The 26,889-nt window shown below is 54.0% G+C and overlaps 2 protein-coding genes across 5 annotated transcripts; both read right to left on the reverse strand.

The window, feature by feature from the left end:
• Positions 1–73: 73 nt before the first annotated feature.
• On the reverse strand, positions 74–2,501 carry PTGER1 (prostaglandin E receptor 1). Its single transcript, XM_007182080.2, has 2 exons — positions 1,542–2,501; positions 74–939 (listed from the first exon to the last, which is right to left on the reverse strand). Exons 1-2 carry the CDS (start codon positions 2,499–2,501, stop codon positions 676–678), a joined length of 1,224 nt encoding a protein of 407 aa, XP_007182142.2. The 3' UTR covers positions 74–675.
• A 3,403-nt stretch (positions 2,502–5,904) lies between these two features.
• Positions 5,905–18,302, reverse strand: GIPC1 (GIPC PDZ domain containing family member 1). 4 transcript variants are annotated; one of them, XM_028166475.2, is made up of 10 exons: positions 18,210–18,302; positions 16,406–16,460; positions 14,728–14,782; positions 13,157–13,244; positions 9,489–9,809; positions 8,404–8,589; positions 8,127–8,307; positions 7,266–7,378; positions 6,860–6,941; positions 5,905–6,722 (listed from the first exon to the last, which is right to left on the reverse strand). In XM_028166475.2, the coding sequence occupies exons 5-10, from the start codon at positions 9,774–9,776 to the stop codon at positions 6,571–6,573; spliced, it is 1,002 nt and encodes a 333-aa protein (XP_028022276.1). In that variant the 5' UTR covers positions 9,777–9,809; positions 13,157–13,244; positions 14,728–14,782; positions 16,406–16,460; positions 18,210–18,302; the 3' UTR covers positions 5,905–6,570. The 4 variants fall into 4 exon arrangements, with proteins under 4 accessions (XP_028022276.1, XP_028022275.1, XP_057397608.1 ...); XM_028166474.2 differs by lacking the exon at positions 18,210–18,302 and adding an exon at positions 17,013–17,164; XM_057541625.1 differs by lacking the exon at positions 18,210–18,302 and adding an exon at positions 17,013–17,164 and having other exon boundaries at positions 16,312–16,460.
• Between the last annotated feature and the right edge of the window lie 8,587 nt (positions 18,303–26,889).

A 26,889-nucleotide genomic window follows, 5' to 3' on the forward strand; every position in this document is an offset into this window, starting at 1 on the left:
CATCCTCCGTCCCTTCTTGTGCACAGTAATGGGGGTGGGGGGCGTGCTTGGAGGTGGGGAGAGCTGGGAGGGGATGTGATACGTGGCCGGCGGCGTAGGGAGTGACGGGGAGAGGCCCTGGATTATGGTGGGGGATCATTTGAAGGGGGCCAAGGGATGGTGGAGACTCGGGGCTGTTATTATGGTGGGGAGCATGGGCAGGCTGCCATGGGAGGGGGCTCGGAGCTGTGTTGAGGGACTTCCGGGGGTAGAGGCCAGTGATGGGGCATAGTTTGGGGGGCAGGGACTTGGGGTTGTGTGGGGGAGCTCAGGGCCACAATGAGCGAATGGTTGCGGGAGTCACTCATGACGGCAGCAGGGGCGAAAAGCGCCCCCCAACCCTCCCACTCTGCTCCTAGCCGAGCCACCGCCCCAAGACTGCGGCTACGGCGTTGTGCGCATGTTCCTCCGGCTCTGCGTCTCTGCGCCCCCGCGTGACTAGTCCCGGAACTGCACACCCCGGAGGCGTACACAGCACCTCTGCGGCCCCCGCGCGGCCGCAAAGGTGCTGCAGCCACGACGGGACGCACCGCCCTGGGCTTGTCCGCAAAAAAAGGTTTTAGTCCCCGAAGTCTCCGAGCTGCGGACCAGAGGCCGGCCCCGCCCCGGGTGGTCTGGCTTAGCCGCCGGGCGCCCCTAGAAGTGACTGAGGCCGCTGTGCTGGGAGCTGCGCAGCGAGTTGGCCTCCCAAGCGCTCATTAGGCCCAGCCCCGTGGGGCTGCCCTTCGCACCTGCCCTTGAAGGCAGGAGGCGAAGCAGTTGGTGAAGCACAGCCCGGCGCAGCAAGATGTACACCCAGGGGTCCAGAATCTGGTTCCACGAGGCGAGGCGCACGGCCAAAAACAGCGGCCGCTGCAGGGAGCTGGAGCCCCAGCCCGCGATGGCCAGCACCACCAACACCTGTGGGAGAAGACAGTGTGAGCGGGGGGTGGTGTAAGAAAAGGGCACCGACGAAGGGTAGGGCTGAGATGGATGGGAGAGTGTCTGGAAGGTAAAGAGGCTGTGAGGATGGACGGAACGTCACGGGGAGGGTAAATGGGAATCTAATTGGGAAGGAGCTGTGGAGAGAGGGGAGAAGAAGTGGGAGCCTTAGAGAGCGTGGCAGAAGCAAAGGCCTGCAGTGGGTGTGTGCTTGGGCAAGAAAGAAGTCCCAGGTATCCCAAAGGACAGGGGACTGAAGGGGAGAAGAGAAAAGGGGTGGTGATGGTGGAAGGAAGCTAGGGAATGAAAGCACTTAGTTGGGTGGGGTTGGAGGGGAACCTTGCCGGGGTCGGGTGAACTACAAAGACCCCAGGAAGGAGTAAGATAAGGGGAGTGGGAGGAGGAGTGGGACGTCAGAAGGAGAGGGCAAAGGGTGGACTCTGGCAGGTGGGGCCTCGAGGAGGCAGTGCCCTGGCTGGGTCAGGGAGAGAGGACCCAGGTATCCCAGGATGGAAAAGGGTGGGAGAGGTCACGGAGGGCGTGGGAAGGAGCAGGGTTGGAGAGGCATGTGCGCCCCTCACCAGCAGGGGGCTCCAGCAGATGCACGACACCACCATGATGCCTACGAGCTGGCCCACCATCTCCACGTCGTGGGCACGGGCTCGCCGCGCTGAGCCACGGCCCAGGGAGCCGCCGGGGGCGGCGGAGGCCGAAGCGACGGACGAGGCGGACGAGGCGGACGAGGCGGAGGCCTGGCGGGGTCCGCTCCCTCCCCAGTGACGGCGGCTGTCGGGGCCTCCAGCCGGGAAGTGCCGTCGAGAGCGGCGGCGCCAGCGGGCGCGCAGCAGGGCCAGGCCGCTGAGCGTGTTGCACACGAGCGCGACGAGCAGCGAGGCCAAGCCGAGGCCGGCGAAAAGGCCGGCGAGCAACGACTGGCGCCAGCCTCCCGCCGGACCCAGACCGATGAAGCACCACGTACCCGGGTACTGCAGCTCGTAGCGGCCCACGCGCGCCAATGGAAGCAGCGCCACGGCCAAGGCCACGGCGGCCAGCGCGGCCAGCGCCAGCCGCGCGCGGGCCACCGAGACGCCGGCTGCGTGCAGCAGCGGCCGCGTGACGCCCACGCAGCGCTCCACGGCCATGCCGCAGCCCAGCAACAGCGGGCACAGGCCGAAGAAGACCATGCATCCGCCCAGGAAGTGGCAGGCGCCGCCGGCCGGCGAGCGCCCCGCCGCGTACAAGCGCAGCACCAGCGCACCCGGGATCACGTGGCCCGCCAGGTCGGTGGCCAGCAGGCTGGCGACGAACAGCAGGAAGGTGGCTGCCGAGCGGCGGCGCCGCAGACGGCCCGCGGCCTGCGCCAGCAGTGCCAGCGCCAGCACGTTGGACACGGCGCCCAGCGTCATGGAGAAGATGGGCAGCGCGGGCGACGCGCCCGCCAGGTCCGACAGCGGTCCGGCGGACGCGTTGGAGGCCCCGGGTGCTGTACACGTGGTCGCCTCGCCCGCCAGGCTCAGGTTGAGGGGCCCGCAAGGGCTCATGTCAGGTGCGGGGGGTGGGGCTGGGGAGAGGAGAGGAGGGGTAGGTGAGGTTCCACCATTGGCCTGGGACCAGCTGGTGGTCCCATCTCAGATCATCAGGACCCATTTGACCCCATGGAGTTCTTCTATGGACCCTCTGTCCATGGCAACTCCAAATGACTCTGGCTGCCCCATTCCTGATCCACTCCTCCTCCTCTTCCTTTTCCCAGCCCATCTCTTGCTCCAGGCCTCAGTCTGCCCTCATTGCCCTGTCCACCAGGGTCACCTGGCTTCAGCCCCACCTGTCTCTGACCCCACCTCTGGGCCTTAACCCACCCACTTCTGACACCCACCTCCCATTTTGACACCACAGCCAATTCCTGGCCCCCGGCCCCATCTGATAACCACTGACCCATTTCTGATCCCGGGGCACCATCTGACCCCACTGCCCCATCTTTGACCATCACTATGTCACCTTTACTCCAGTCCCATCCTAGATGCTCACAGCCCCACCTCTGCCACCTCTCTCCCCACCACTGCCTCTTCCCCCAGGGCCACAGCCCTGTCCCCACAGCTCCATCCCTGTTCCCATAAACCCATCTCTGTCCCCTTGGCCACATCTCTGTCCACACAGCCCTGTCCCTGTCCCCAGAGCCCCGTCTTTGTCCCCCACACTCCCATCTCTGAGCCCCATCGCTGCCTCTTGCCCAGGCCCTACCTCTGCCCACTGCTGCCTCACTCTGGATGCCCACAGTTCCGCTCCTGCCAGCTCCATGTCCCTGCCCCAGAGGCCTCAAGGCTAACCCGTCACCACCCATTCCTTGATAGCCCCTGGTGAGGGCTGAGAGGTCAGAACTGCCCGCTAGGTCTTATGGGAAGGGAGGCTGGACAGACAGTAAGATCAACAGGGACAGACAGATGGGCTGAGAGTCAAGGAACACAGGAAGGACAGGCTGGGGGAGCCAGGGCCCCATCCTTTCATGCCTTCCTCCCCCACTGGAGATCCTTGTGCCCCAGCCTTCTTACCCGGAGCTGCCTGGGACGCAGGGTCCCCATCTCCTGCCGCTTGGTCCCTGCTGCCCCGCTGCACCGGCTGCCCTGCTGCGCCCTAGCCTGCTGCGCCCGAGCTCTCCGACAGGCCGCTCCCTCCCTCCCTCCCTCCCTCCTTCCCCGGGTGGCTCTTCGCTCCCTGCCTCCTCCCGCTGCCCGCTCCAGCCTCCAGGGGCCGTTCCACCCAGCGCACGCCTCCAGGGGACCTGGGGTGACAGAGACCCCCTTTTTGTACTCCTGGCAATGGTCATGGGCCGCTCCAGGCCCCAGCTCCCCTCATGAGTAGGGGGGGGCTCTGGGAAGTTGGCCTGGCCCCCATGACCCGCTCCCCCTGGTGGGGCCTGAGCAGCCCCATTCCCTCCCAGGCGTGGGCCTCTCGCCTGCCTCATTAATAAAGCGGATAAAATCTAAACACTGGAAAACGTTGAGTGTCGCCCAGGGCAGGCTGGGGCGGCTTAGGGGTGCTACTACCCCCACCGGGGCTGCAAGGTTGGAGGGCTAGCCCTGCGTGGGGACAGCAGCACCCCCTTGCCCTGCCAGGGCCTTCATGGATGTTGGGTGGGTGGCGGTGGGTAGTGCCCTGGGTGGACCAGCTTGGGTCACGCCCAGCCTGACCAGGAGATCCGCCCATTATTTACACAGGGGCTTAAAGCCTAGGCCAGGGCTGCAGCGAGTCAAACTCGGGGGGGGGGGGGGGGAAGAGGGAGGAGGCTGAAGGGGGGCAGGGGAACCAGGAAGATCGGTGACCAGTGGACTGTCTCCTAGATCCTGCTTTAGGATGTGATGAGCACACACACGTCCCAAGCCACAGACAGCCACACCTGTGGGCACACAGCTGCATCCTCACCTCCTGCCCTGAGAAGTAGGATCACATCCCTGAGGGGCACACGCACGGTCACACACTCGAAGATACACAATCATATCCCTTAACGCCCTGAGACACCCCCCCCCCCACCGTCTTGGCCTGTTCCCAGCTCAGCAGCAGTCACGTTCCTCGGGACCTTGGGGTCAGCCATCGTCACACTGAGACAGTCTCACCTCTAGCACCAGAGATGGGCCCATAGTTACGGACGCTAACACCCTGAAATACAGCTCCCTGTGAAAGAGAACATCACACCCCTTAGTGCTGGCAAATGTAGTCTCACTCAGCCCTTGAGCGGTGCACACAACTGTTACCACTGACACAGCCCCCAGCCACACCCCAATATCACCCAGAGACGCCCCCTAACAGTCCAAGACAGGCCCCACAGGTACACGCCACATACACCCAAGACACAAGGAGTGGCACCCCTGGACACCCCGAGATCTAGCCGGTCACCCCCCACCCTAGCAACAGCAACACCCAGAGACACACATGCTGTCACACGGCCACACTCCACACAGAAGCCCTGCCAGTGACGTCCACAAACACCCTGGAACGCGAAGACAGTCATCACAGCCTGTTCCCTCAACACAGCCACAAACCACCAACACTCTGAGAGACACAGTCCTACCTGCTCAACACCCAGACTCACACAGCCCCACCCCTTCACAGCCGGAGCTGTATATTAGCTCAGACACACAAAGTGCCCACAGGTGCCCAGCGATGCCCAGAGTAACCCGTCCCCGCCCCCGTCCAGCTGGTCCTCCCCACTGCCCCCTCCCAGGGCCCATTGCCTGCATGTGGGAAATGGGGAGCGGGCGGGCTTAGACCTCCCCTCTCAACTTGCCCCCAAACATTCCTGCGGGGACCTCTGGCCTGGTTCCCCCCACTTCAATCCTCGCTCTTCCCTCCAGGTCTGGCCTGGACGCCACCCCCCGCCCTTCCCTGATCCCCGCCTCAATCCTTAAGGATGAAGTGGGTTGTCAAAACAAGCACATCCGGCACAAAGTATGGTGCTCCATGGACGCTGGCAGACCCCACATGTCCAGCGTCAGCTGAGGTCGGGGTGCATCATGACTCCTCCCCCCCCAGCCTCGGGGTGGGGTTCCTCTCCATCAGCACTCAGCGGGGCAGGCCTGAGACTCCATCTTAAGCCCATCCCATCTTTCTTTCTCCATGCCTCCTGGCCCTGGGGCTCTCCATGGCCCTGGGTTGGAGCAGGCAAGGACCCACAGCCTTCTGCCTACCGTTCGCATCAGGCCAGGGGTGGCAAGAGCCTTGTTCGAGAAGGAGCAAGATTTGCACCCTCAGCAGGCCGAGAAGCTCCGGCCTTGCCTGGAAGCCTGGTGGCTTGCGGCCAAGAGCTTCCTCAGGCGGAACGGGTGGGAGGGGGCGGGCGGCTGGGGCCAGCTCCTAATTCAATTTGGAGCCCAAAGAGGATGGATTTCAGCTGCTGCATTCTTTCCCAGCCCCAGCCCACCCTCCTCTCCCACCCCGAAGCCGCCACACAGGTCCAACAGCAGATTCTTTATCTTCCAGACAGCAAATTCAGATACGAAAGCCCACCGCCATCATCCCTCCTGCCCCTTCTGTCCGGGGCTGAGCTGAGGGAGACACAGGGCGGGGCAGGAGAGGGAGGGCATCTGAGGGCTTCACAGCAGACTTGTGTTTCAAATGCAGAGGTAACAGACTCCACAGTGGGGGCTCCTCTGGGGGGACGGAGGCGACGCAGGGGGAGGGTATTATTGCATTTGCTGAGGGGGGGACACCCCCCTTCTGCATGCCCTGCGTCAAGAAACTAGGGAGGTCACGACCCCCAAACAGAACCCAAGGCCCCAGGGAGATAGAGGGACCAGTTTGGCAGCTGAGGCGGAAAGTACTGGGGGCGGGGGTGGCCGCCCAATCTGGCTGGTCCCTCCCCGCGCCTGACCCGGCTGAGGTAGGTGGGGAACAGGGCGGGGCTGGGGTGGGGGGCTGGGGACCCCAGCCAGGCTGGGAACTGTTGAGGGGGTGGTACCGATTGGAGGGGGGCAGAGGTCGGGCCCCACTTCCGCTCCGCATCATCTTCAGGCTACTGAGCTGGGCCCGAGCTGGACACTGGGGTCCAGCCCGTGGTGTCTCCACCCCAGAGGCTCCCACCAGGCCTGGCCCAAGTCATCTCAAGGTCCAGCGGGAGGCCTAGTAGCGGCCAACCTTGGCGTCCCCAATGGCTCCCCAGACGTCAAAGACAAACTCATCCGGGAAGGCGAAGTCACCAAGCCGTTCATCCAGGGCCTCAGCCAGCTCGTCTGGGTTCCTTTTGTCCTTTCCAAGCTCTACCATGGTGGCCGCTGCGGGGGTGGGGGCGGTGCGGCAGAATGGAGGCACAGATGACAGAGGTGCTCAGGGAGGACACAGCCCCCCAGGACCTAGAAGCTCCTTCCCCCAAACTCCCACCCATCCCCAGATCCAGGTGCCCCCCACTCACCCAGCTCTGTATCCCTGATGCCCATGTAACTCTCCAGCAGGTCATCCACCTTCTCAATGGCCTTCTCCTCAAAGGCTGAAGGCTGGGGTGGGGGAAGAGGGACAACAACATCATAATAATGTGAATATAATTGTATTTGTACCTACTAAGTGCCGTGTACAATTTTTACCACTTTCGGTAGAGAAACCCACAGTTCATCCTCGTGACAACCGTGAAAGTGTCAGTATCATTATCCCCATTTTACAGATTAGGAAACTGAGGTCCACTTGCCCAAGAAAGGTCCCAGAGCTGGGAGGTGGCAGAGGTGGGTTTGCATCCAGTGCCCAGAGCCCCTCAACTAAGAGGTGATGCTGCTGCCTATGAATTTCACAGGGAAGGGGGACTGGGGCCCGGCTAGAACACTCACCAGGTCCTCTACTGTGGCAGGACCCCGGGATCGGAGCCGGAGGGTCCCTCGGCCAGTGCCCAGCTGGGGACCGGAGCCTGGGCGGCCACCCCCTGAACGCACACTGATCATGTCTGTGGGAGACAGGGAAGGGGTGAGGGCTGGAGAAGCCCAATTCCAGCATGTTCTGTGCAGGAACCCAGGCATCCCGGCCTCAGACAACCCTCCACCTTCTCCAAGCTTCTGTAGGCTTTGGGGGAACTGGAGGCTGAGGTGACCCCAGGAGGGCAGGACTCCTGACTCAGGCTTGGCATGGGTGTAGGAGGTGCAGCCAGGGGCTAGGAATGGAAAAGGCTGGAGGGGAGACTGGAGGGGGTCACTTCTGTTCCCAGGGCCTGAGGGACAGGAACGGGGTGGGTCCTGGGTCCCCAGCTGCTTTCCCCAAGGCCAAGGGGGTATAGCTGCTGGGCCACAGACCAGCCCTATCTGCCTGGGGAAGTGTGTCTGAGTCCCCCACCCCCACCCCAGGGGCCTTGGGCCCATTCCTGAGAGTTAATGAAGCCAGGCAAAAAAGTGGGGGGGTTGGCACCGGGCAGCCAAGTCTGGCTTCTTGGGGGGTGGGGAACTGGCCAGGGCTGGGGGCGCTTGGCTGGGCTAATGGCTCCTGGAAGCTGGGTGTGGGGGCAGCTTCCTCCTTGCCTCCATCCTCCTCCCAGGCTGGGCGGAGAGCCAGCAGCCCCTCCCCAGGGCAGGGTGGAGCTGCCCCCACCCCCTTTCCACTGTGACCCGCTGGGCTTGGGCACCACCTGTTGGTGGCCCTTGGCACTGCAGCCAGGGCCCAAGTGAGGGGGACCATCCAGGCGGCAGGAGGCAGCCCCTCACCAAAGGCCTTTCGGGGCTCTGTGAGCTTCAGCGTGAAGGTGCGGCCTCGGGGCAGCTCCTTGAGCAGCCGCGCCACCTCGTAGTGCCGGCAGCCCAGCAGGCTCTGTCCGTTGATGGCCTCGATCATGTCACCCACGCTGATGAGCTGGATGTGGTCAATCACGCTGCCCTCCTTAATGCGCTGTGGGCAAAGGAGCTGTCAGCCCCTGTGGCTCTGCTGTTGGGTCCTATGGGTAGGCCTTACCCTCAGGACTCTGGGTGCCCCACCCCCAGGCACCTTGATGAAGGCATAGCCAGCCCCGTTGTCTGTGATGGTGAGCCCCAACGCCTCCTCCGACTTGAACACCTCCACTTCCTTGCGCTGCCCCTTGACGTGGGCGAAGATGAAGTCCTCCAGCCCGATCTGGCCCCCCAGGAGCTTGTCCATGTCCACTTTGTGGGTGTTGAGGGTGCAGAACATCACCTACAGGGGTGGGAGATATTCAACCCTCACCTCCTTCCTGTGCCCTTTGCTAATCACCACCTGAGGGGGAAGCGAGAAGAGTTGGGAAAGGCCTGGGGGTCCCCATCACAGTGCCTGACCACCCCCAGAGTCAGGGCAGGGCCCCACTAGGGCTGGGTTTCTGTCCTAGCAAAAACTCCCTGCTGTTTCCGGGGTACAGAGCCTGGCACACAGTGGGTGCTCAGAAAATGCTTGTGGAATGAATGAAGGGGCACAGATATCCATCCTGCCTACTGAGACCCCTGCATCTACTCCCTGCTCAGTCCCACTGTCACCTTCCTTGCTTCCCTTCCTTTGGCCCCCAAAGTCCTTGGGGTGGGACCTCCCAGTGAATCATGGAGAAGTGAATGTTGCATCTGACCTCCAGTCCCCACAATCCGCTGGGCTGCAAACCTCTCAATGTATGATGGGAATGTAGCATCCAGCCCTGGCCATCCATTCCCACAATCCACTGGGGCAGAGGCCTCCCAGTGCCTGATGGGGACTCAGCACCCAGTCCTGATCTCCAGTTCCCCACAATACATTGGGCTGCAGGTCTCCTAATGCCTGATAGGAACTCAGCATCCAGCTGTGGCCACCCGCCCCCACAGTCCCCTGCGGCACAGGCCTCTCAATGCCTGATGGGAATGCCGCCTCCGCCTGTGGCCTCCAGTTTGCCACAAGCCAATGGGGTGCAGGCCTCCCAGTGCCTGATGAAATTCAGCATCCAGCCCTGGCCTCCAGTTCCCCATAATTCACTGGGGTAAGGCCTCAGTATCTGCAGCTTCACCACCTGAGCACAGCTCACAAACAGGACGCACGCTCAGGCCTCTCTCTAGCTCACCATCAGGGACCCTGGTGCCCGGCTTCCCAGTGGGTACCTCAGCAGCTGGCAGCCGGAAGGCCTCAGCAATTTTGCCGTACAGCTCCTTGACGTTGGTGAAGCCCTCGATGCGGCCAGTGGGACTGCCATGGGCCAGCTGGGTGTGGAACACAAGGCGGGGCCGCAGGGCAGGGGGAGGGGGGGGCAAGCCCATTTGGGGGGCCCCTGCCCCACCTCCGCCCAGGGGCCCCGGCTCCCCCACGCCCAGCCCGCCACGGCCTGGCTCCGCCTCCTCATTTTCCACCAGAGGCGGCGCCTTTTTCCGCCGCCCCAGTCCCAGCGGCATGAGCAGCGAGAAGAGGGGGCACGCCCAGGAGATCTGCAGGACAGGAAAAGGGGCTCAGGACCTGGGCAGTGGCCTCGGGCCACCTCGCCCCTACAGGTCCAATGAAATATTTAGAGAACAGACTGGCCTCAGTTCGAAATCCGGTCCCAGCTCAGAGCCAGGCAAAGCAAGATGATTGGCCAAAGGAAACCCAGAAGAAATGCCCCATATAAACGATTCAAACTACCACGAAGGCACGACTCTCTCTGAGTCCGCCCGTGTGTGCCTATTTACACGTACTCTTTTTCCTAATAAACACTTTACTTGTTTCACTTAAAAAAAAAAAAAAAAAAATCCGGTCCCAGCACTTACACACTTGCACAGAAGTAATAATATCAGCTAATATCTATCATAACCCCATGCTAACTGCTCTGTATCTTAACCCTCACACCACATCATGGGGACCATATTATCACCCCCACGATGTGATTATGTGATATACCATAATATGTGATTATGCCCATTTAACAGATGAGAAAATGGAAACTCACAGCCTACATTTTCTCTTTTTTTTTCTACTGGTCACAGTCATTAATGCTGTGTGCTAAAAATTTCTGACTCCCCCCTTCAAAGCATGTAGGCAGATGGCACTTACTGGCCTCCTTGTGACTGGACAGGCATGTGACCAGTACTGGCCAGTGAGTTGTGAGAGAAAGTGACACATGACATTTCTGGGCTGAAGCATTTAATTACTGGAGCAAGAGCCTCCAGAAGTCCCTTTCTCCTGGTAGGGTGACCAACCTCATTTGATGTGGTGGTGGCCCCATCAGGCCAGGCTCTGAGTGACGACAATGAATGGAACCCCCCACTGAGCTGCAATGGACACGTAGCAGGAACAAAAAACAAACCTTTGTTGAGTTTGGCCACTAAGATTTTGGAGATGTTTGTTATTGCAGCAAAACCTGTCCTGACTGACACACTTTCCTCTTTACTCTCCCTCTACTCTCTCTTTCTCCCTCCCGCCCTTCAAACAAATGTTTTGGGCACTTACTATATTCCATGCACCAATATGGATATTGCCTTCAATAAGACAAGCAAGGTTCCACATTTCCTTGCCCAGAGTAAATAAGGAGCCTCTGAGGAATGGTTAATGGATGAAGAAAACAACCCTATATGGATAAATCCTGAGAATTTACAAATACACATACATACGTATGTGTATATACATAATATGTGTATGTGTTTAAGGAGATACATACACGTGTGTGTGTATGTTTTAAAAAGCTTTAATTAGGGAATTCCTTGGCAGTCCAGTGGTTAGGACTCAGCCCTTTCACTGCCGGGCCTGGGTTTAATCCCTGGTTGGGGAACTAAGATCCTGCAAGCTGCGTGGCACAGCCAAAAAAAAAAAATCTTTAATTAATTATAATTCAGACTTCCTTGGTGGCACATTGGTTAAGAATCTGCCTGCCAATGCAGGGGACATGGATTCGAGTCCTGGGCTGGGAAGAGCCCACATCCCGCGGAGCAGCTAAGCCCATGCGCCACAACTACTGAGCCCGTGAGCTACAACTACTGAAGCCCGCGCGCCTAGAGCCCGTGCTCCACAAAGAGAAGCCACCACAATGAGAAGACTGCACACTGTAATGAAGAGTAGGCCCTGCTCGCCACAACTAGAGAAAGCCCACGCGCAGCAACGAAGACCCAACACAGCCAAAAATAAATAAATTAATCAATTAATTTAAAAAATTATAATTCAAAGCTGTAATTAATAATTTCATAAAAGTGTGCTACAAAATGTACCTATGAAAGTGAGAAAAAATCTCTGTGAATAACTCAAGCTCATTATTGAACCACTGCACAAAATGTATGCTGGCAATATTAAAACAACTTCTATTATTAAAAAAAAGAAAAAAAAAAAGAAAAGCAACAAGGTCCCTGACTAGGGCCACCATGAGCAGTTACACTGGTTGTTCACTGTGCAAAAGCACCAGACCCTGGTCTGGTGATGTGTCTGATGGGAGGAAGGGTTGCATTTTTCTAATTCATGCCTAAGGTGCTGCAGAAGGCCAGCTAGCTGGGGCTCTGTCCATGCTGTCCAGAAGCATAGTCCAGAGGAGAAGATATACAGTGAGCAAGCAAACGTGTAAATATCTAATATAATTTCTAAGAATGCTATGAAGACAATAAAACAAGACAAGTTCTACAGACAAGGTCAGGGAGGGCCTCCCTGAGAAGGTGAGGCTGAATCTGAGACTTGAAAGATAGGAAGAAATATCCATAGGAGGATATGAGGCAAGAACATTCGGGCAGAGAGAACAGCCAGTGCAAAGGCCCTGAGGTGGGGATGTGATTGGCATGTTTGAGGAACAGCAAGGAGGCATATGTGGTTGGATCCGAGTAAGGGGGACAACAGGAAAAGGTGAGGGCAGAGAAGTAACAGGCAGACTGTGCAGGGCCCTGTAGGCCAGAGGGAGAACTTGGGCTTTTGGTCTGAGTGAGGTGGCAGTCAGGGGGGGGTTCTGAGCAGACTCACAGATCAGCTGGAGACCAGTGTGGTTGATTGGAGTGAAGTGAGCAATGGGAGAACACGAAGATGGCAGGTAAAAGAGGTGACTGTGGCGGGGGGCCTTGTAGGCTGGGAAAGAGTTCAGATTTAATTTATTTTTTTAAATTAATTAATTAATTTATATTTTTAATTTTTGGCTGCGTTTGGTTTTCGTTGCTGCGTGCGGGCTTTCTCTAGTTGCGGCGAGTGGGGACTACTCTTCGTTGTGGTGCGCGGGCTTCTCATTGTGGTGGTTTCTCTTGTTGAGGAGCACGGGCTCTAGGCGCACGGGCTTCAGTAGTTGTGGCTCGCGGGCTCTAGAGCGCAGGCTCAGCAGCCGTGGCACACGGGCCCAGTTGCTCCGCGGCATGCGGGATCCTCCCGGACCAGGGCCCGAACCCATGTCCCCTGCGTTGGCAGGCGGACTCCCAACCACCGCACCACCAGGGAAGTCCCAGATTTAATTTTTAAGTCACATGTCCAAAGTCACAGAAGCTGGCTGCACCCTCAGGTCTGATTCCCAAGCCCAAGTTCATCACTGTGACGCTGTCCCCTAAGTGACTCAATCTCTCTGGGCCTCAGATGCCTGGTCTGCAAATGGGGACGTTCCATCCGCCTGGTTGTGGTGAGGATCAAATTATGCCAAATTACATTTTTCTGTGTAAAGGGGACTTTCTGCTCCTCTTCCAGGGGGCCGTCCTGGATTCAGTTGAGCCCCTGGGCTGCACCATCCTCATTCAGTTATTCATTCATTCATCTGTTCTCCAACACCTCCTCTCCTCATTCATTCATTCATTCATCTGTTCTCCAACACCTCCTCTAATATCACTGGTCCAGCCCCATCAGCACTCACCTAGATCAGTGCAGTTGCCTTCTCTGTGTCTCCCAGCTTCCGCCCTTGCCCCCAACAGTCTCTTGTCAATCCAGCAGCCAGAGTGATACTGTAAAACATAACTCATATCACATCTGTCCTCTGCTCCAACCCCTCCCAGGGCTCCTGCCTCACTTGGAGTAAAAGTCAATGTCCTCCCCTTGGCCCACAGGCCCCAAATGATCTGCCCACATTACCTGTGTGCCCTCATCTCCTCCCACTTTCCCCCTAGCTCATTCCCTCCAGCCACATGGGCCTCCTCCCTGTTCCTTCAACACACTAGGCGAAGTTCAGCCTCAGGGCCTTTGCACTGGCTGTGTCCTCTGGTATCCACACAACTCACTCTCTCACCTCTTTCAGGTGGAAAACATATTTCATTCATTTAGCTTGTTCATTGTCTGTTTTGCCTGTCTTATTCATTCCTCTCTTCTTAGTGCAAAGAACAGTGCTTGGCATATAGCAGCTGCTTAATAAATATTTGTGGAATGAATGAATGGATAAACGAATGATCCTAATACTCACCAGCCCACCAGTCTCTGTGCCCAGCTTCTCTGCAGCTCTGGGGAGCCAGAGAAGCACAGGCTGTACCACCTGCCCTCAGTAGGGTCTTGTCTCCCTGGCAAAAGTACAAGTTCTACCTCTGTGGTCCCTTATCCCTTGCTTCCCAGCATAATTCTGGACAGAATAAGTGCTTCATTTAGCAACGAAGACATTGTCGTTTTGCTTTTCACTCCCCTCCTAATCAACGATGCTAAATGACTTTTAATACATTTATTAGCCATTTGGATTTGCCCTTTTGTGAACTGCCTGTTTAAGTCTTTGCGCATTTTTAAAAACTGCATTTTTTGTTTTGTTTTGTTTTGTTTTGTTTTGTTTTGTTTGCCACGCTGCATGGGTTGTGGAATCTTAGTTCTCCCATCAGGGACTGAATCTGTTTTTAATTGCAATGCAATCTATATGTTCTAGATACTAGAAATAAAATAAATTCTGAATGAATAAACCAGTACTGCTCTGTCAAGTTATTTTACTACACTCAATGATACTACCAAAACAAAAACAAAAACACCCAAAAAAACTCCCCCACATCAGCACCTCCCCTGGTTCCCCTCCAACCACCCCCCATACATCTTAGCAGAATGCTAAGAACATAAATCTGAAACCTGGATTTGCCACTTACTAGCTGTGTGACCTTGGGCAAGTGTCTTAACCTCTCTGAGTTCCAAGGAAATCATACATGTGCTTGGAACAGTTCCTGGCACACAACAGGAGTTCCATAAATGCTGGTAACAATTACTACTATTTCCATCTGTATCATCTTTCAGTCAGTTGCCAAGATTCAAACTCCCTCCTTTTCCCAGGGTCCCTACATCCTGACCACCAATTCCCAACATCCTTACTCTGCCTACACTTGATGCCCTGGTTCAGGCTGGCTTCGTGTCCTCACCCAGGAGAGGGTAATAATGGTGGTGAGGAAAGTGGGTGATTAATAAATTTGCTTTCCAGGCCAGAAGAGGCACAGTGGTGTGGGTTCAACTCCCACCCCTGTTACTTACCAGCTGTGTGGCTGTGGGGAAGTCACTTCACTTGATGGGGCCTCAGTTTCCTCATCTGAAAAACGGGCAGAATTCCTGTCTCTCAGAGTGCTTATGGGAATCCAAAGAGATTACGCAAGTAACTCAATTATCACTTTGCCTGACATCAATCTAAGGAAGTTATTATTATTGTCATTATTGCTTCTTCCCTTGCCCTGCCCAGGAACATCCCAGTCCTCTCTGCCTGCCAAGGCCTACTTCAGGCCACCTCATCCAGGAAGCCTCCCCAGCTTGCCCCAGCCTGTTGGAACCAGCCCTGTGGTCCAAACTACTCAGGCCCACGAACTTAATTACATGTTGCCCTGGCAGAACTCTTGTCTTCCAGTCTTAGGTTGTTATTTAACTTCATGTCTCTATTTTAAAACATAAACCAGATCGCGTCACTCCCCAGCCTCAAATCTTACAACGGTTTCCCACCTGATGGAGGAAAAGCTCTAAACTCCTTAATGTGACCCCCAGACCCCTGCAGAATCACCGCTTTGGGTCCTCTCCTGCCCCAGGCACACCATGCCAAGATTGGTCCAGCCTCAGAGCCTTTGCCCTGGCTGTGACCCCTGCCTGATCTTTACAAGGCTGGCTTCTTTTTGTCATTCAGACCTCGGCTCCAAAGTTACCTCCTCTGAGATTCCCCCTTTGCCCACAGATTCTACCATGCCACTCCCTCATATTTTATTCATAACATTTATCACCCTCTGCAAGTATTTTCTTTATTTACTTGTTAACTTGTTTGTTGCCTGTTTCCCCCCATTAGAATGGCAGCTCCCCAAGAGCAGGGATTTTTGTTGTGTTCACTATTGTATCCTCTGTGCCAAGAACAGTACCTGACACATGGTGCCTAATAAATATGTGTAGAATGAATGAGTCTTATGCCCTCATTCTGACTACTCTCTGAGTTCCCCTATCCTCAGAACATGCCCACTGTAGACCTGCTAACTGCCACCTCCCCACCACATTCCCAGTCTCCCCTCAAACCTCAACACAGGTACGGAGAAAAGGAGTTTCAGCCCCGGGCATCGAGCAGGTTGGCTGCAATCCCAGCATCCCCACCCTCTCTTCCCTGGGAAGGGCCTGAAACTCAACAAGCTCACAGCCACACAGAGTTGCAGTGAGGGGAGCAAGAAGTGGGGAAGGGGGTTTCTGGGAGCTCACAAAAGCTGGGGGGGGGGCGGGGACACCACACCCAGGCTCCCCTTTTCAGCAGGGTATTGGTTGAGAGAGGAGGGCGGGAGGGCCTCTGAATCAGTCTTGAAAAACCGGCTCCTGGGTGTTTCCAGGGAGAATGCCTACCGTCCTGGGCCCAGGCTTACCAGGGGGGCCCAAGAAGCACAGAACCCCAGTGGTGTTGGACCCCTGCCTATCTCTCCCGCAGATGTCACTCTCTTCTCAGGACCCAGGTATTCTGGCCTTGCCTTTCCAGCTCAGAGGACAAGGGCCTTGGGGACAGCTTCCTGTTTGAGCAGCTGGTGAAAGCAAAGACCAGCAGGTGTGCCCCAGACGGCGTGTCTTGCTGGAGGGAGTGGAGTGGAAGGAGCTGGTCAGAAACACATGAGCTTTGGAGCCACCGGGCTTCTCATACAGTGGTGGAGACTCCAGTTCTGGACTCCGAGGCATGGGTTTGAGTCCCAGATCTGCCACTTACTCGCTGTGGGACCTTGGGCAAGTCACTCCACCTCTCTGGGTCTGCTGCTTCAGCTCTGAAATAAGTAACAGCACCGTCCATGAGGTATTGAGAATCAACGATAAATATGTGGTAAATACCTGATACGGAAGTGTTCAATAAATGCTAGCCGGGGTGATTTTTTTCATTATTATCTTCGGAACCTCGGTCCTCCCAAGGTCCCCCTAGGCCCTGGAGGATTGGGACTGGGCCAGCTTCGGGGAACTGCCCGGGCAGGGCTCAGAAATACCGATCCTGCGCCTGTCCCCGCCGGGATGGGAACTGTCCAGAGGTGCAGGGGGCTGGGGTGCGGCTGGAGACCCCATCCCGGCAGCGGGGAGCTGGGGTGCGGCTGGAGACCCCATCCCGATGGCGGGAGGCGTTTACCCCTGCCCCCAGCGGGAAGGCACGCGGCCCTCTGGGAAGGGGCCTCGGGCATCCCCCCGCTCAGCCTAGACGTCCAGCCGCGTCCATGGGGCCGGCCCCATACCGCAGAATCGGCCGGATCCCCGCGGGTCCGCGATCCCGCGGGTCCGCGCCGGGATCCCCCAAGCGGCCGCGATGCGCCCCGCCCGCGGGTGACACTCACCTGCGGCGCCGCCGCTGCCTCCCAGTGTGCGCCGGGTTCGGCCCTCGGCAAACTCAGGCCAGGGCCTCTCCCTCAGCCACGACCAGGGGGGCGGGGCCAGGGCCCGCGTCCGGTCAATCAGGAGCGGCCGCCCGGCGCTCGCGGCCAATCCGCTCCACGCCACGCCGCCCCGCCCCGGGGGACCCGAAGGAAACATTCCAGAGGGATCCCTGCTCTTCGCAACACCTCCCCCGCGCCGCGGGGCGTTGGACCTTCCCGCCCCTCCTAAGCCGCGGCGGGCTGTACCACCGCAAGGCTGCGGAGGGGGGAGCTGCGGCTGGGGCCGGGCCAATCTCGGGGAAGGAAGGAGGCCAGCGGCCAATGGGAAGCTGGGGCCCCTTGACCACGTGCTGTTGGCTGAGTGTCCGTGTGGGGTGCCCTGGGTGGTAAGAGGGCGGGGGCCTGGTCGTGGGAGTCAGCTGACCGAGGCTGAGTTTCGGGGAGAGAATGCAAACTCCCGAAGTCCAGAAAAGCGGACCCTTTAGGAGACCCTGGAGGGGGCCAAGGGCAGCCCCCAATCCAGTCCTCTGCCTGGCCTGCACATGCCCCAGCCCGGTCGTCCTCGGGGCGGGTAAAAAGATGCATTCATTCTGGGCGGGCGGGGGACTGAGATGAATAGGGAGGGTCCCGAGTGTCCCTGCGTCCTGGATGGACAATGGACAAGGGCATTCATTCATTCATTCGCTCATCAAATATTTAATGTGCCCCTGCTCCGTGCCAGGCTCTGTCCTATCTCTACAGACACATAGACGAATAAGCTGAATGAATGTGCTCCTGGTAAAGGGAACAGGGCGTTTAAAGGCTTGGAGGTCGGACAGAGAGATACAGCACACTTTAGGATAGTACAATATCGTAGGAACTAGCAAAGCAGCTAGCAAAGCACCTTTCGGGTGTAATGGAACGGAAAACAAGGGCAAGATGGCCTGTTCTCTTGCTGGCTGACCAGCGAATATTTATTGAGCACACACTAAGTGCTAGATTACAAAGGGTACCCAGCCAACCCCAGCCTCTGCCCTCAGGGAGCTGACTTTCATGAGTCTGTCTACTACATCTCTGTTCCCGCTCCCCGCAACCTCTCTCCTCCCGTTCCACTTCCGAGACTGGCATAGAGCAAGGTCTCAGTACACATGTGTGAATGAAAGAACTAGGTAATCTCACCATCTCCAGGTTTGGCTTGAAACCGGGATTTCTCCGTCAGGAGCAGGTCCAAGAAACAAAGACCCAAACACACCTTGCCCAGGCGGGGAGACTCAGTTCCTAGGACAGGTGAGATTTCCTTGTTCTAGGAACAAGCCAGCCACTCAGACAGCTGGGGCCGGACCAGGAGTTCGCTGTGTGTTCTGGGAATTGTAGTTCTTGCAGACCTCTAACTGTTCAAACCTCAATGAACGATTGGGTCTTTGCAGTTCCCTGGGTGAACTGCTGCGTTTTCCAGGCCTCGCTAGGGCTTGCAGAGGGACAAAGTGAGAGGGGAGAGTGGGCCCTGGGCTTAGTTGCTGAGGGCTGCCCGGCCGGCCCCACCCAGCTGGCAAATACTGAAACTGCTGTGGCAACAGGCACGGCTATTGTCCTTCTCTTCCTGTTCTGCTGACCTCTGCCACCCCCACTGAGTGATCGGTTGCCTCTGGCTAGGCCAGTGCCCTCTGTGGGACTGTGTCCACTGCCCTGCTTGTGCCTGGCGTCTGAGCTGCCTCCTACACACCTGGAAAGGACAGTATGTGGGACATGGGGACAGCAGAGTCCTGAGCAGAATCCACCTGAATCCACCTGTTGACTGATGAGGAAGTGCCCAGGGAGGGGGGAGGGGTTTCCCACGGGCACAGAGCAACACCGGACGTCTCCTTCCTACTTGATTTTATAGCTCAAGAGGCTGGAAGCCTCAGCTGGTGAGGAGCTCAGATTTTAGTGCCACCTCTGTCCCTTTTGGGGGATGGAGGGAGAGAGTTCTGGAATGCCAGCGAATACATACAGAAGGAAAGTTTGAGTTAGAAAAGCACCATTGTGCAGCCACAAGATGAATGATTGATTCAGGCTGTGCTTTGTCAATGGGGAAGTGGATATTCAGTCTCAAAGAACCAGCCCACAGATTACTTGTTAATTTCAATGGCGAAAAGGTACCTTGGAAAAGGCACAGCGGAGAAAGCTGGCGGTCACCACCTCAACCAAGTGATCAAAAAACTTCACCACTGCTGGAACAGGCTGTCCTCACTGTGTTCCCTGCTGTGATGTATTACTGAGAAGGGCACAACATCACTTTCAAAGAACTTGGTCCTTCCCAAAGTGTTTAACCTGAATCTAATAACTAGGAAAAACCCAGACATATCCTGATGGAGGGACATTCTTTAAAAAACAAAAACACAAACAAAAACAAAATGGTCTGGACTCTTCAAACAGATCTATGTCATGAAAGGCAAAATCAATCCATTAATTAAACAAATGAATGACTGGGAAACAGTTCTAGATTGAAGGAGACAAAAAAGAAAAGACAGGGACTTCACTGGTGGTCCAGTGGTTAAGAATCTGCCCTCCAATGCAGGGGACGTGGGTTCGCTCCCTGGTTGGGGAATTAAGATCCCACGTGCCATGGGACACGTAAGCCTGAGCGCCGCAACTACTGAGCCGATGTGCTCTAGAGCCCGCGTGCCTCAACTAGAGAGAGAAGCCTGTGTGCCGCAGTGAAAGATTCTTCATGCTGCACCGAAGATCCCACGTGCCGCACTAAGACCCAATGCAACCAAATAAATAAATATTAAAAAAAAAATAAAGTGAGAGAGAGAGAGAAGACAACCAAAATCAATATTTGATCCTTGATTGGGTCCTTGATAAAAATTTCAAAAAAAAGGTAAATCAGCAATGAAGGATATTCTAGGGATAACCTAGGATACTTGAATGTTAACTGGACAATATTGGGTTGGCCAAAAAGTTCCTTTGGCTTTTAAGTTAAAAATAAAGACACATTTTTCATTTTCACAAAGAACTTTATTGAACAGTGTATTCACAGTTTTGTTCCACTACCTTCTGCCATTTTTCAGGCAACTTCATAATTCCATCTTCCCAAAACTTTTTATCTTTTTGAGCAAAGAACTGTTACAGGTGCCTTTTACAGTCTTACGGGGAATGGAAATTTTCTCATTAAGAGAATTTTGTAAAGACCGAAATAAATGGAAATCTGAAGGTGCAATGTCTGGTGAATACAGTGGATGAATCAGAACTTCCCAGCCAAGGTGTAACAGTTTTTGCCTGGTCATCAAAGAAACATGCAGTCTTGCATTATCCTGATGGAAGATTATGTGTTTCCTTTGACTAATTCCAGACGCTTTTTGTCGAGTGCTGCTTTTAGTTGGTCTACTTGGGAACGGTACTTTTGGAATTAATCACTTGGTTTTCTGGAAGGAGCTCATAATAGAGGACTCCCTTCCAATCCCATCACATACACAACGTCACCTTCTTTGGATGAAGACCAGCCTTTGGTGTGGTTGGTGGTGGTTCATTTCGCTTGCCCGATGATCTCTTCCGTTCCACATTATTGTACAGTATCCACTTTTCATCTCCCGTCACAATTTGTTTTAAAAATGGAATGTTTTTGTTACTTTTCAGTGGAGAATCACATGCAGAAATAGGGTCAAGAAGGTTTTTTTCGCTTAACTTACATGGAACCCAAACATCAAGCTGGTGCAAATGATTTTCAATGCTTGATTTGAATATTTTGAGTATGCCTGCTATCTGGTATAACATTGATTGCTCTCAATTAATGTCTCGATTTGACCTCTGTCAACTTCAACTGGTCTACCCAACCGTGGAGCAACATCCAGCAAGAAATCTCTTGCACAGAACTTCGCAAACCACTTTTGACACATTTGATCAGTCACAGAATCTTCTCCATACACAGCGCAAATCTTTGTTTTGCATTTCAGTTGCGTTTTTACCTTTCTTGAAATAATAGAGCATAATATGCCGAAAATGTTGCTTTTTTTCCTTCCATCTTCAAGATTAAAATGGCTACTACACAAAAATTCACCAATTTTGATTTTTTTTTTTAATGCACGCTGATATGACAGCTGTCACAATACAATCTGGAAAAGTTATTTCGAATGAAGTTAAAGACAACTAAGTGCTACTAGAGCCATCTTACGGAAAAAACCGAACGAAATTTTTGGCCAACCCAATAGATAATATCATATCCATGTTAAATTTCCTGAGTGTGATTGTTGTACTGTGGTTAGACAAGAGAATGTTCTTATTCTTAGGACATACTCACTGAATTATTTAGTGTTAAATTCATGATGCCTGCAACTGTCACATGTTTCAGAAAAAAATTATATATATATACAACATTTTATATACAATATTATAAGATGGTATACATTCCTATTAACATATAGGGAGATAGAGAAAGCAAATATGGCAAAATAGTAACAACTGCCACTGAATCCAGGAGAGTGGTATATGGGTATTCATTTTACTATTCTTTTTTTTTTTTTTAATTTTATTTATTTATTTTGGTTGCACCTGGTCTTAGTTGCAGCATGTGGGATCTTCACTGCAGCCTGTGGGAATCTTTACTTGTGGTGTGAGGACTTCTTAGTTGCGGCATGCATGTGGGGATCTAGTTCCCCGACCAGGGATTGAACCCTGGCCCCCTGCATTGGGAGCTCAGAGTCTTACCCACTGGACCACCAGGGAAGTCTCTCATTTTACTATTCTTGTAAGTTTTCTATAGCTTTGAAATTTTTAAAATAAACACCTGAAAAAAATACCCCTATTCCCCTCCCATCCCTAGCGGCAACCCTCCAGTAGGTTTAATAGGCCCCCTTGCTTGTGTCTTTCCTTGAAAATGTGCATTGTTTTATATGGGTGTTCTATTATATTTGGTTTTTTACTTTTTTCACCCACTCAGTACTGTACTGCTTGTTTGTTTGTTTTGCATTCTGCCTTGAAGATCCATCTGTATTGCTAACCTCTTGAATCTCTTTTCTTCTAACTTCTGCTTGGTGTCTCACGGGGTGCATCCCTCACATCTTACTCCTCTGTCCCCCAAGGATGGAAACCAAGCAGCCTCCATCTCCCCACACCACAGTGAACAGCCTTGGACACGCCCCCTTAGGGACCTGGTGAGAATCTCCCCAGGGGAGAGTACTGGATGCAGAGATACTGGGTCTCCGGGCATACTCAGTTTTGCTATGTGGCCTTCCGGACTAGGTAGCCCCATCACATCCACTGGCTTTGCAGGAGGGTCCCATGTCCCCACATCTCCACCAGCCATTGGCATTACCCAACTTCTAATTCTTGCCACTCTGACTCACTGTCAAGTGACATCACCATTGCTTTATTTTACATTTCTCTGATTTCTGATCACTTTGAGCATCTTATTTGCATGATGGCCTTCAGGTTCTCCTCTTCTGTAAATTGCCTGTTCATACTCTTTGCCCATTTTGCACTTTGGGTTGCTATCTTTTCTTGTTGATTTGCACGTGTTCCTCACAGAGTCTAGATCTGCACTGTCCAATATGATCTGTCTAATGTGACACTCCGCTCTCCACATGTGGTTATTGAGCACTTGAAATATGGTTAATACCAACTGAGATGTGCTGTAAGTGTAAAATACACTCTGGATTTCTAAGATTTAGTAGAATGAAAAGAGGATGTAAGATAGCGCATCTCGTTAATTAGTTTCTATATTGATTACATGTCAAGATGACAATAATTTGGGTATACTGGGCTAAATAAAAAGTATTATTATAATTATTTTTACCTGTTTCTTTTTACTTTGTTAACGTGGCTACTAGAAAATTTAAAGTCACATATGGGCTTGCATAGTTCTATTGGATAGCACTGGGTTATTGAACCCTTGTCAGTTTCAATAATGATAGATAATGTTTAGGCAGAGTTTCCTATGTGCCAGGCACTGATCTAAGAACTTTATATTTATTAAACCATTTAACTCTCCTAACAACCATGTGAGGTGGATACAGTGTTAGACATTGCAGATGTGGTCTACCACTGTGTCATGTGACGATTCACTTTGTCCATGTTATCCTTCGTTGGAAAGAAATTTTTAAAAAAATATTCATTTATTTATTTGGTTGTGCTGAGTCTTAGTTGCGGCACGCGGGGTTTTCGCTGCCGCATCTGGGATCTTCGTTGCGGCATGCGGGATCTTCAGTAGTGGCATGAGGGATCTTTTAGCTGCAGCATGTGGGATCTAGTTCCCTGACCAGGGATCAAACCCAGGCCCCCTGCATTGGGAGCGGGGAGTCTTAGCCAGTGGACCACCAGGGAAGTCCCGTTGGAAAGAAATTTTAAATTTCACTGTAATATAACATATACATTTTGTGGTTTGTGCCTGCGACATTTCATTCAGGAGGCGCTTTGTCCCCTTAAATCACAAAGTCTTTTTTTTTTTTAACCCATTCTATGGTTTTTCTTTTCCTTTGTCTTTTTTCCACCTCTAGGTCATCTCAGGTTGTGGGGTATGATACAGTCATATTTCTCCATAACCTGCACTGCTCACCAGCTGTGTGACCCAGGGTGAGCCCCTTCCCCCCGTATACCCAGTCGCCTCATCTGTAAAATGGTGATCATAATAGGACCCACTTCCTAAAGTCATTACGATTATACTAGGATAAATGAACTATTCTGTGTCAAATGCCTACAATGGTGCTGGGCATATAGTAAGTGCTCAGTGAACATCAGCTGCTATTATTAAACTGTTGTGGTGAATAACACAGTATTCATAATAGAAACATGATAGAAATAGATACATTTATTAATCCCTTACTGTGTGCCAGGCCATGTGCTGGCTGCTTTTCAGGAGTAATTCCACTGGATATCTCCCCCATTCTACAGAGGAGGTGTCTGAGGCTCAAAGAAGGGGAGCCACTGGGTTCCAAGTTGCACAACAACTCATGGGTGTGATGCTTTAGCTCCTCCCCCAGCACTTGTGACATCCCTCTGGAGGTGTAGGTTGCACGCGAGGCCTGCTCCCGAGATGTGCGGGACAGGTTAGACCCAGGAGGGACATTGCTGAGGGACATTGCCTTGGCCAGAGTGATCTCAGAGTTTGATTGCCTGGCTCTTTGTGGTCTGTGGTTTGACTTCCCCTATTAGCTTGGCAGGACTGGACTGACTCAGCGGGATGGGCCTTGAGGGGAAGCAGAGGAGGTGGGCTTGACTGGGCTAGGTCCTGTGGCCCCAAGGCTCAGCCCCAGTGCCAGCAGCTGCCTTTGGCTGCTGGATTTCAGGAAGTCACCATAAAACCCAACAATAGTGCTGCTTTCTGGAGGGCTAATGGGTAGATCTCCTTTCAAAATACATCTCCAGGGCTTCCCTGGTGGTGCAGTGGTTGGGAGTCTGCCTGCCAATGCAGGGGACACGGGTTCGAGCCCTGGTCTGGGAAGATCCCACATGCCACGGAGCAACTAGGCCCATGAGCCACAACTACTGAGCCTGCGCGTATGGAGCCTGTGCTCCGCAACAAGAGAGGCCACGACAGTGAGAGGCCCGCACACCGCAATGAAGAGTGGCCCCCGCGTGCTGCAACTAGAGAAAGTCCTCGCACAGAAACGAAGACCCAACACAGCCAAAAAAAAAAAAAAAAACATCTCCAGTCATTTCCTACCACCTCCTTGGCCACCACCTGGTCCAGCCCCATCACCTCCCACAGCCAATTTCTCCCTGATCTCCCAGCTCCACCCTGGGTCACCCCCAGGTCTATTCCCCACCCCCCCACCCCCAGGCCCACAGTACCCAGAAGGCACCTGTGAGCACCTAAGTCAGTTCCCATCCTTCCTCTGCTGATGACCCCCACAAAAAGGCCATGTGCCCTTAAAATACTTTGATGAACTATTTCATCTGGAGTCAGGCCTGGCCACATTGATGCCCAGCATAATCTTCCCAAGGAAAGTTGAGCCCCCACTGAGACAAACCACCCAGACGTCAACTCCAACTTCCAGGCAAAAGCAAATCATGCCGTGTCCCTCCTGACTCAAGCTCTTTCAACTGGCTTCTCCTCTGCCTCAAGCATGGGGGCCAGTCTCAGCAGGGCCCTGACTCTGGGCCTGTCTCATTCCTGGGCACGCCCCACTTTACTCTCTCCTGCTCTCTCTGTTTCGCCCACACCGGGCCTCAAGGGCTCGTGTTCCTCAGCTCAGCCTTGCTGGGTCCGCGCCCCTGGTCTGTCTAGGAGCCTCATCCACATGGCCGCAGCTCCAATGGCCCATCTCTGCAACCTGACAAGCTCCTATCCCTTGGCCTGTGTGCCCGGGGCCCACCATGCATCCTCTCTCCAAGCTCTCCGGTCATGGGAAGTATTTACTTCACCTGCTATCATAGGCCGAATGGTGGACCCCCAGAAGATATATATGCCCGTGTGCCTGAACCTGTGAATGTGACCTTATTTGGCATGAGGGTCTTGCAGAAGTAACTAAATGAAGGATCTCAAGGTGAGATTATCCTGGCTTTAAATGGGCCCTGAATCCCATGTGTCCTTATAAGAGACAGAAAAGAAGACACAGAGACAGGAAGGGGAGATGGCCTCGTGAAGACAGAGGCAGGGATTGGAGTGATTAGCCACAATCCAAGGAACGCCAAGGATCGTTGGCAACCACCAGAAGCCAGGAGAGGTGCATGGAACAGATTCTCCTTCGGAGCCTCCAGAAGGAACCAACCCTGTTGAAATCTTAGTTTTGGCCTTCTGGCTGCCTGAACTGCGAGAGAATAAATTCCTGTTGTTTCAGGCCACCCAGTTTGTTGTACTTTGTTACAGCAGCCGCAGGAAACTAAAACAGAGGTCTGTGTTTCCTGGAAGACTGTGAGCTCCACAAGTTCCCCCGCGCGCCATCCCCCCCCTCCTCCCCGCCTCCCCAGTGGCTTTGTTTGCCTCTCACTGGGTCCCCTGGGGCCTAGTGTTGAGCTGGCCTTCAGGAACTGTGCCCAATGACTAATACATGAATCCTGAAGTAGAAACAGGATCCTAGGAAATAGGGGCTTTCCTGGAGCCAGACAGAATATCCACTGCTTCCAGGTGGGAGCTGGAAGCAGTAGGGTATGGGGGACCCCTTGCTGGGGGTACCCACCAGCAGACCTCAGGGCTGGATGTATTCCTCTGCACACTCCCTGACATGAGCAGTGATACGGCAAGTGTTGCAGGTTATCTTGTCTGCATCACTTTGTCACTCGATTACTCATTCAACAAACAGAGTGTCAGTTCTGGGCCAAGGGCAGCCCTGGGTGCCGGTGATGCAAAGATTATTAGGGCATGGTTGGCGACCTCAAGGAAACTCAGGTTGCTCAGAAGGAGGACCTTCTGGAGTGTTCCAGAGGCTATCGCTCCTCTTTTCATGACAAAGAGGGAAGTTGTCTCACTGAATAATCATAGAGTTTGAGAACTCAGAAGAAATCAGACACCACCACGTCCCCCTCTGCCACCAAGCATGGAATCAGCAGGCCGTGAAAGCATTCTCAGGTTCGTGGGAGGGAGCATGAGTTTCTGTACTTTAAGGACTAGATTTTAATAGAAAATAGCTGCTTATTGTTTGCTTTGTGCTATTTGGAAATGGAAGGTTGGTGCGTTGAAATTTCAAGAGACTGATGATATAGCTCAGGTACTTGAAGTTATACAATCAAATGACAGTCTCCCCCTTCCCCACCCACCCCCTAAACAAAGGAAAATTAAGACAAAGCAAAACCCAAAACCTTTGCAAGCTCCTGCCTCACTCAGGAAAAGCCAAAGTTCTCCAGTGGCCCACCAGGCCCTGCACCATCTGCCCTGCCTTCACCTCCCACTCACTCCTTGCTCTCCTGGCTGTTCCTTAAACTCAGGCACGCTGCTGCTTCAGGG

This window comes from Balaenoptera acutorostrata, chromosome 2, assembly GCF_949987535.1.
Source record: "Balaenoptera acutorostrata chromosome 2, mBalAcu1.1, whole genome shotgun sequence".
NCBI lineage: Eukaryota > Metazoa > Chordata > Mammalia > Artiodactyla > Balaenopteridae > Balaenoptera > Balaenoptera acutorostrata.

Bases quoted from the DNA above. Each gene is read 5' to 3' on its own strand.
- PTGER1 (XM_007182080.2), bottom strand. From the start codon at position 2,501: ATGAGCCCTTGCGGGCCCCTCAACCTGAGCCTGGCGGGCGAGGCGACC. The intron at 940-1,541 runs GTGAGGGGCGCA...CTTCTCCCACAG, and splicing joins TCTGCTGGAGCCCCCTGCTG to GTGTTGGTGGTGCTGGCCAT.
- GIPC1 (XM_028166475.2), bottom strand. From the start codon at position 9,776: ATGCCGCTGGGACTGGGGCGGCGGAAAAAGGCGCCGCCTCTGGTGGAA. The intron at 8,590-9,488 runs GTACCCACTGGG...CCACCCCTGTAG, and splicing joins TCCGGCTGCCAGCTGCTGAG to GTGATGTTCTGCACCCTCAA. The intron at 6,723-6,859 runs GTGAGTGGGGGG...CCACCCCCGCAG, and splicing joins CATCAGGGATACAGAGCTGG to CGGCCACCATGGTAGAGCTT.